The 10000-nt window shown below is 42.8% G+C and overlaps 1 protein-coding gene across 1 annotated transcript in view; it reads left to right on the top strand.

Moving 5' to 3' along the window:
• syn2b (synapsin IIb) overlaps window positions 1-10000 on the top strand; it is a 106497-nt gene that overhangs the window by 81454 nt on the left and 15043 nt on the right. Inside the window, exons 6-9 of the mRNA XM_079597518.1 lie at window positions 979-1041; window positions 1396-1538; window positions 3000-3074; window positions 3916-4018. Coding sequence (XP_079453644.1) covers window positions 979-1041; window positions 1396-1538; window positions 3000-3074; window positions 3916-4018 — 384 coding nt within the window. The remainder of the gene's footprint in view (window positions 1-978; window positions 1042-1395; window positions 1539-2999; window positions 3075-3915; window positions 4019-10000) is intronic.

Below are 10000 nucleotides of genomic sequence, written 5' to 3'. Positions count from 1 at the left end.
TCTGATAATTAATGTAGTTAATCGAGGAGAACAGCCGTGACGAACTAATTAACATAGGAGACTAACCAGGGAAATAAGGGAAACAGGAACACGGAAACTAATCATGTGACAGGAACACAACATGCTGAATTAATTTTCATCATAGGATACTTTTTGAAGTGTGTAATAAAGCTGTTTATGAATGTAAACGTTTCACAGATCAAAGATAAATCGAGCTTTTGTCTCCCAAAAAAAGAAAGAAAGTGATTCTGAACTGAAACGAATCATCAGTAATTCAGTTTTAGGTTTGTAACTAATTTGCATAATGCCAGCCTGTGGTCTTGATTGGCTGAGCAGCGCCTCTTAGCTCCGCCCTCAAACACTGTAGTGTATCTGAGACTGGAAGAGTTCGGTTCGTGTTGTTCGTGTCGAGAAGACGCTGTGTTCTGAGATTGATACGGTAAAACCCACGCCATCGTTACTGTTCGTATCACTGTGATCAAGAGCTGAGATTCAGATATGATAATGAGCGTTTGCTTTCTGACCAATCAGAGCAGAGCAGCTCTCAGAGAGGCGGGGCTTAGAGAGACTGAATCTGTGATGGAAGCGTTTCAGAGACTGAGAGAAAAGAGCTGACGCTGGAGATCATGAGGACATTACTGTTTATGAGCTTGATGAATGTGAACCTGTTGAGATTTCAAAATACAACTAGAAACCTTTAAAATAGCATTATAGCACTTTAAATATGAATTTCCAATATATGTGTTAATATAAAGGTGTGGTAGTATTATACAGTTCCTGTTGGTGTCTGTTCCTCATAGGTCATTTCTTTGGGTGTGCTGTTATTCTGAAGCGAGTTGATACCGTTTAATGGCCTTACTGGGATTTAATGACGTCGTCTTTTGCGCAACGACCAGTTCCTGGATCTCAGTAAATAAAGCAAATATGGATAAAGCATTAATGAAAGTAAATAATGAAAACAATGAATCTGTGTTTCAGATCTCAATGCCAACATTCCCAGTGGTGGTGAAGATCGGACATGCCCATTCTGGGATGGGGAAGGTACCAGTCTAATTTTATTTACACTAGTTTATAGTAATATTTTGAATTAATTTGTTGTCTTATTTCACAGACATACACACTTCACCTTTACCTTAGCGCTGGACCGTGAGACCGCGTCAGTGCCACTGTCGCCGTTGGCTTTTGGCTTAGTTGGGGACATTAAATTTAACACTTAATTTAATATTCCACAATATTATTGATCTCCTGCATTGACAGCATTATATGAGAACTGAGCTGAGCTGGACGATTATTTCTCTGTTATCTCTGTAAAGCTGCTTTGAAACACTCTGTATTGTAAAAAGCGCTTTATAAATAAATGTGACTTGACATTAATAGCATTTTTAACCCTGGCAGGTGAAAGTTGACAATCACAGTGACTTCCAGGACATCGCGAGTGTCGTGGCCATCACTCAAACATACACGACCACTGAGCCTTTCATCCACGCCAAATACGACATCAGGGTCCAGAAGATCGGCTCGGATTACAAAGCCTACATGTAAGTCCACGATCACATTCTTCCGGTCAGTTGAACTGATGCTCCTGCTAGACCTTCACAAGCATATTCAGGCAGATATTGTTTCTGTCACGGTTTGGGTTTTGTTTCTTGTTCCTGGTTCTTGTCTTGTCATGTGATTTCCGTTTGTCATGTGATCCTGCCATGTGTCTTGTCATTGGTTAATCATCTGATTATTGTTCACAGGTGTCCCTTGTCTTGTCGTTAGTCTTGTGTATTTAAGCCCTCATGTTTGCCCTGTGTCTTTGTCTAGTATTGAATGTTTCCTATCACTTGTTCTAGTTTCCAGCATTTGTTTTATGTTTGATCATATGTTTATAATTAAAGTTACATTTGGGTTCGCTACATCTTGAATCAATTCATTACAGTTTCTCATGTGGACGTCTGTAAAAAATAAATCTAAAATTGTATCATACATATCACGGTCACAATAACGGCCCATTTCAAGTGTTTACGTGCTTTTTTCTCGTTCTCCTTTCTGTTCGCTGAGGTGGAGCGCTGATGAAATATTGTTCTTGTAAATACTTTCCAGTATGTCAGTAAATCTTTAAAATGCATTCAACAGTTATCGTACGTACGGTGCTCGGCAGTGATCAAAAAGGATTTAAACAGTAAGTTTTGAAGAGTGATCTTCTTGTAAACTCAGAGATGTGGATTCAGACCTTGTGTTTGTCAAAAAACAGTAGGAGATTCGGCCGGGGATTTTTACGCGGGTAGTGGGAGAAAAACACTGATATTCTGAGAAAATTAAAGACTAAATGTTGAAAATACCTTAAGACCCCATGAGAAACATTTACAATCTGAATAGGCAAGCTTGTCGAGACCCCCAAAAACAGCTTTTTTCCATCAAGGTGTGCTTATCATTTGATCTATATGTTTTTGTAGCTTTTTAATCATGGATGTACTATTTGCACAGTATGATGTCCATATGGTTGGCAACTACAGATGCTTTAGGGTGTGTCGACTCTGGGCAGGTTTGGTTTCATCAAAACCATCTCTGGTGCGATTGCTCTGCACCAAAACAATGGGTCTCGATCCGCTTCCACATGAACTCTGGTGTGGATCGAAGGAAATATGAACTCAACACCGACCAAAGCCAACGTCGACCTAAAGGTTTATTACAAGATGTGAGCCTAAAAAGGACAGAATGGTCAAGCATACCTGGTTATTCTCGCCATAGCCGCGAAGTTTGTCCATTACAGTTCGGGACAGGCATTGGAATCACTGTTGATAAGTGAACCAGGACTAAATGTATCATTTTCTTTTTTGGTCTTGAGCCTTCAAGCTTCAACAAGAATGCAAAATGATCATAAACATGTCATAATAACAGTCTGTACATGTTGTGTAAATCTTCTGAAGTCATACATTAGTCGTTCCTGTGATAATGATTGTCTAGATCTAACGCACACTGAATGTGACGTGATTAATGATTATAATTCACAGGAGAACATCCATCTCTGGAAACTGGAAGTCAAACACCGGCTCTGCAATGCTGGAGCAAGTGGCCATGACTGACAAGTGAGTACACACACACACACACGCCCACACACACACACACACACACACACACGCCCACACACACACACACACACACACGCCCACACACACACACACACACACACACACACACACACACACACACACACACACACGCCCACACACACACACACACACACACACACACACGACAGACAGGCTTTCACAGACTCCACCAGGCTTGCAATCAATGAAAAGATCTTGTAGAATAACTCACAGACAGACAGACAGTGAGTTTTGTTCTATTGTGCAGTCGATTGTGACGCTTGCATGGGTTTGAAAGGCTGATAAAAAAAGAAATGTTGTATTTTGAATGCAATGCAAGTCGCTTTGGATAAAAGCATCCGCATGAATGTAAATTTCACTAGTTCGCCTGCCCATTCAACCTCGAAGGTTAATAGTAAACTAACTGGGCTTGCTGTCCTTGGAGGAGACTCGAACCCGAGGCTCGGCTTGAGCTCAGAGTTAAACCCCCTATGATGGAGTTGCACATGAGAGGATAGAGATCATTTACTGGAGGAGAAGAGAGGCTGACGTGGTGTCTGCTGCTTATATAGTACGCTCGTAATGATGATCGACAGCACTGAATGTTTAGGCTCCTCCTGAACCTACGGTTTGAACTTCATGTATCAGAAAGTGATCAGAAATCAGTAACTGTGAAAGTGAGAGCTGGAGATCTTCTCTCCTGTAGATGTAATAGATATGTGATCTTCTCTCCTGTAGATGTAATAGATATGTGATCTTCTCTCCTGTAGATGTAATAGATATGTGATCTTCTCTCCTGTAGATGTAATGGACAGATATGTGATCTTCTCTCCTGTAGATATAAACTGTGGGTGGACGCCTGTGCCGATGTCTTCGGAGGTCTGGACATCTGTGCTGTTAAAGCCATACATGGGAAAGATGGGAAGGATTACATCACTGAGGTGAGAGCGAGCGTTCATTTATCGAGCTCGATATCACTGCATGTGAGCTGAGAGTTTCAGTTCAACGCCAGACTGAAGTGTTTAATTAGTATTATAAGGATTATAGTCATACGAGGAGGCGTTTTACCACAGTAAGAGTGTTTGTTTTGTGAGGTTTTCCAAAAAACACATAAATCCATGACAAATCTATTGTTGGGAATCTGAGTCAGACATTGCGACAGTTCCCTTTCAAGGATTGACGCTAAGGGAACGCTTTGCGTGATGATGTCTTGAAGCACATGTGACATCAGTCCAATGGTGTATCGGAACGTCAGAGGCGGGTGACGTCAGGAACCAGGACTCTATAAGGCCTGGCCGAGACAGAGCCGCGCTAGCTTCTGTGTCTTCACACGCGCTCTGTGTGAAACTGTCATTGTCTGTTTGGTGTTGTCTTGTCACATATATATTAGGGCTGTCAAACGATTAAAATATTTAATCGCGATTAATCGCATTAATGTCATAGTTAACTCGCGATTAATCGCACATTTGTATCTATTCTAAATGTCTCTTGATTTCTTTTTGTCCCATTATTTTTTCTCATTTTAATGCTCTTATCAACATGAAAAAGTGGATCGGCTTGCTTTGTGCAAATGTTTTTTATTAAATCTAATCTCTCACACAATGTAACACTGTCCATCAATAAAAGGGTGAAAGAAATACTGACGAGGTGACGTTACTGATATTGACGAGTGGGCGTAGAAACGCATCAGTGTGTGTGTGCTTGCCATCAAGTGGTATTTAGACTGGACGTGTGCGATGATAGCTCAGTTCACAACGACACAACACACAGATCACTTTGGTCTTGTTAATTGAACCATTTGGCAACTTTTTAAAAGTAAACTTTCCATTCAGAATCTTATTGGCATCCATTTCGGCGTCTCGCGCTCATCATTCATCCACTCAAAACGTAAGAGGGTCGCACACCGGACGAGAAGCGCAGCGCCACGGTATTTAAAATTCGAACACATTATTCTCTATGAGTGTACACACACTGGCGGCGCCATTCTGCGTTTTTATTGCTGGCCATAAACTGAGAAAGTGCGCGTCCGATGTGCGATACGAGTTGTCCTATAGCGGTTACTTCCGCTCTGATTGAGGCACCGACACTGCAGGAACTAGTCAAGTCAAGTCATCTTCATTTATATAGCGCTTTTAACAATGTAGATTGTTTCAAAGCGGCTTTACAGTAATTAACGGATAATTTAAGGTAACAGAGATGGTTTGGGCTTTATAGCGGTTCTTGAATAAAGATATTCCAGTTGCACTCTAGGAACTAGATGTTGTTAGTGTCGAAGCAGGAGATACTGAGGACTCGCCACCTCAGTCTCATGTTTTTGAGGAGCTCGTTGAGGTTGTAACGAGAGCAGTTGAAAGATTAAGGCCCTGGTATTACCCACCAAGCCAGTCAGAACTACATCAGCTTTGGTGGGTAAGGCTTATTCAGCTGCTGGTCAGGCTGAAGCATGCCTGCACACTATGTCACTGCTGCAGGCCTAACACACTGAATTGTTAGGAGATCTCGATGAGGGCGGGGGAAATGGCCAACAGATTTGTCTCTCAGGGCCGCCAAGGAGACGGCTATGGCAGCCCTGGTGGCCACTGAGAGACATCTCTGGCTCAACCGGAGTAATATCAAAGAAAAAGATAAAAAAACTTCTTGATGGATGCACCCCTGTTGCCTTCTGGCCTCTTCGGCAACGCAGGGAATTCGGTTGTCGAGAGGTTTCAGGAGGCAGCCAAACAGGCGGCTGGATTCCAGAAGCTCCTCCCCCGCTGCACACATGTCTCCGGGCCTGCTGAGCCCCAAACATCTAAAGCCAGCTCCTCGCACCATGCCACACAGACCGTTGCTTCCCGTGCTCCCCCACAGAACGACTGGGGACAGGGAAATAGTGGTTCAGGTTAAATAAGGGCAGTCTCCCCCAAAGTAGAGCGGTTAACATCGCATTACACGGTGCCAACCCTGCCACCTCGTGTGTTTCGGGGCGCAGCAGTCTCCGGCGAGCACATATCTCAGGGTCCACCTGGAAACGTAGAGGTCCTGGAATGTCCTCCCCCTCCGAGCAGGGTCCCAAAGCAGTCAGTTCGGGCCGGTTCGCCGTTGCAGGCCATCGGGCTGATTGCGCAACAAAATCCAGAAGCCAGTCACGAGAGGTTGGTACCACTAGTAGAATTTTTGACAGTGTGGAAGATACTGCCAAATGTTTTTCGTTGGGTCCTGCAGACCATAGAAAAGGGTTATCAAATACAATTCAGGTCTCGCCCGCCGAGGTTTATGGGGGTCTTATCCACCGTGGTGGGCCCCAAGCAGGTCTGGTAATGGAACAAGAAGTGAAAACCCTGTTGGAGAAAGGGCCCATAGAACATGTACCTCCCTCCAACAGGGAAACTGGGGTTTACACTCGGTATTTCATCGTCCCAAAGAAGGATGGGGGATCTTCGAGTTCTGAACGAGTCAGTCATGCAGCTAAATTTCGAAAAGCTAACATTGAGACAAATCGTGCCACAGATCAGATCCGAGGACTGGTTTGTCACGATAGATCTCAAGGACGCATACTTCCACATTTCCATCCTTCCATATCACAGAAAGTTGCTGAGGTTTGCTTTCGGGGGCGAAGCATACCAATAGAGTTCTTCCATTCGGTCTAGCACTATCACCCCTTCCTTTCACGAAATGCTCTGGCGCTCGCATCATGACCTACATCGACGACTGGTTGATTCTAGCTTAGTCACATCAGTTGGCGGTTCGGCATCAAGATGTCGTTCTCGCCCACATGAGAAAGTTGGGGTTACGGTTAACCCCAAAAAAGAGTGTGCTTTCTCCACTACAGAGGACCACTTTTCTGGGTGTGGTTTGGGATTATATGTTGATGTGGGTATGCCTATCACTGGCACGCATAGAGTCCGTCCTGTCAGCCGTGAAAAGAATAAAGCTAGGCCAGTCACTCACTTCAGAGACTGTTGAGTCTGATGGCAGCAGCGTCCAACATGATACCTTTTGGCCCGTTGTACATGAGACCCCTGCAGTGGTGGCTCAGGACCAAAGGGTTTTCCCGGAGGGGCAACCCATTTCGCATGATCAGGGTTACGCGGCGAAGCCTACATGCCTTGGTTATGTTGAAGAAACCTTGGTTGCTGTCCCAGGGCCCTGTGTTGGGAGCTTCTTGTCGTCGCAAGACGCTAACGATAGATGCCTCCCTCACGGGCTGGGGAGCGATCCTGGAGGGACGCTCAACTCAGGGTCTGTGGAGGGACCATCATCTCTCTTAGCACATCAACCGCCTAGAGATGTTGGCCGTATTTCTTGCTCTAAAGAATTTCCTCCCAGACAACACATCAGTGGTCGCCTATGTAAATAATCAGGGGGGTCTGCGCTCACGTCCGTTATGCAAACTGGCACACCAAATCCTCCTATGGTCTCAGGGGAAGCTACTATCACTCAGAGCGGCTTATATCCCTGGGCTCCAGAATATAGAGCATCACAGTCCCGCCCACAGCCAGTGCCGGAAGTAAGAATTCAATACAATTTCTCCATTGACAGTTGGGGTATAAGCCATAAAAACGTAACCATACATGGTAGACTTAAAAGCAGCTACGGCTGTACTAAGTGATTGTATATGCTCATATAAACGGCAAAAGTTCATGGGGCACTAACCTTGTTTTGAGATAAATGCCTTTTATTTGTGATGTCTTGGATAAGTACTTCATTACCCACAATCCTGAACAATCCCACAGTGATGCATCTGATTGGTGGAAGTCGTGTAACTGTCTGGTTAAACCCCGCGAAGATCCGTGAAAAACAGAGCGTTGCCATGGAAGCAGGATTCTAACCGTAGAGACGGAACGGACTGTTAAAATAGTTTTTAAATCAATAAATTCCTTTTTCAACTAATATTTTGTGTCAAATTATTGATTCACTCAAAAGGCTCTTTCGCAGTTGTGGCTTCAGTCGACTTCAGTGAGGCGCGGTGGTTTATGGGACGAGTAGTTCCTTCGCTCGGAAATGAAAATATGCACACAGTCTTGTACCTTTGACTTTTTTTTTTTTTCTCTTCGTTTTTTCACTCAAAATGATATGTTGTATGCTTATGAGTTAAGCCGTAGCTGGTTATCCTCAGACATGCTCTAAAACTCTTTAGATACGGATTTTTCCAAAACGTCAATGGGAGAAATTAATGGGAAATTTATTTCCGGCACCAAAGCTCTCTCGGGCTGTGAGCGGGACTGTGACGCTCTATAGGAGCAGATAATCCTGTCGAGACAGCGGCCGAGGCCCGGGGAATGGGCGAGGTGGTGGAGTAGATATGGAGGGTGTTCGGCTAGGCACAAGTGGATCTGTTTGCGTCTCGAGAGACGTCTCACTGGTTCTCCCTCACGCATCCAGCTCCTCTCGGACTGGACGTTATGGTACAGACATGGCCGAGGCTACGTTTGTATGGTTTCGCCCCAATCGCTGTGCTCCCAGGAGTTCTGGAGAGAGTCCGCCGGGACCGTGTACGCCTACTCCTTATAGCCCCGCGGTGACCGGGCCGAGCTTGGTTCCCCGATCTAGTGTCTCTCCTCGACGAGACGCTCCCTCCCTTCCCATCAGAGGGACCTTCTGTCCCAAGCAGGGGGCTCGATTGTTCACAGAGGCTATGTCAATAATAATAAGCTAATCTAAAAAAAAAAATGTTTCAAGACATGACTTAAAAATTGAAAGACTAGAACTATTTCATTTGTCTTGAGGCAAGGCATTCCAAAGATTCGGAGCAGTGAAACTAATGGCTCTACATCCCATGGTGGGGTCTACAAGAAAACAGACTTCATTCTTCCTTTAGCATAGAAGAGAGATTTGCTGATGGCTACAAGTCAATGTCAAAATAATAGCATGTCAGATGATGAATTATGATGGTCAAAGCATTGATTTCTGTGGTGGAAATGCTTGGCTTCATCATGAGAGGCTTGGCGATATGACTATGTTGCTATGGAAACAGTTTTCTATCCTCATTGACAGCACATCACAAGCTGTTAGACTTAATTTATTAGTAGAGTTTTAATAATATAACACAAGTGAGAGTCAACTTACATGCTTACCTGTTCCCTGTCCAACATCACGTCCCGTCCGCACAGGAAAAGTGGAAGAAATTATTCAAAATTAAGAGGAATATTTATTAAGGCGAGACGCTACTGTTTTTGTTTTTTTAAGCAATGGTCCATTTGGAGATTTTAGTCTATTTTGCTTCCATAACATGTTTTCATCCAGACCAGTGGACAGAAAACATCCAAAACACACATTTAAGTGTTTACTTTTACTTCACATCTGTAGATTTTGAGTCAGAAGTCTCCACTTCAGCAGCTTTACACAGTTTTATTCATGTCTTTATTCTTAATTCATATATCATCCATCATGGTTTATATAACTTTTATACAGTTAAAATGTAGACAGTACTTTATTAATTATGGAGTGATAAAAAAAGAACTGCACTGTAAATAAATGTGCTTAGTTATAACCATTTAAAATTTGTCCAACTTAACTAAACTAAAGTTAAACTTAATATTTTAAGTCAAGCACAAACACATAGCTTTTTAAGTTTAAACAACACATTATTTCTTATTCTAATGTTGAATTTTAAGTTGTGATAAATAATCACAACAATCATTTTATAAAGTGTGTAAAAACTAACAAGAATAAAAGAAAATGCTTTTTCCAATGTTCAGATTTTTTTTAAATTAAGTTGATAATGCCTAATTTGCATATTTAAACAACATTTCAGAAAACATGTAATACAATGTAAATTTTGTGTGTGCAATTTTTAATGCAATCAATCAACTGGTGATTTCTATTAGTAAATGTTTTACCCGATTCACCTGTCTTTGTACAGTAATTTTATTTTTAATAAATAGTTCATATATTCTTTATATGTTCATATATAGTTTTCTTTGAGTTCAGCAGAAGAAAGA

This window comes from Phoxinus phoxinus, assembly GCF_949152265.1.
Source record: "Phoxinus phoxinus genome assembly, chromosome: 22".
NCBI classification, from domain to species: domain Eukaryota; kingdom Metazoa; phylum Chordata; class Actinopteri; order Cypriniformes; family Leuciscidae; genus Phoxinus; species Phoxinus phoxinus.
Note: the sequence above shows the minus strand (reverse complement) of the source record. Positions and strands in the feature narration are given on the sequence as shown.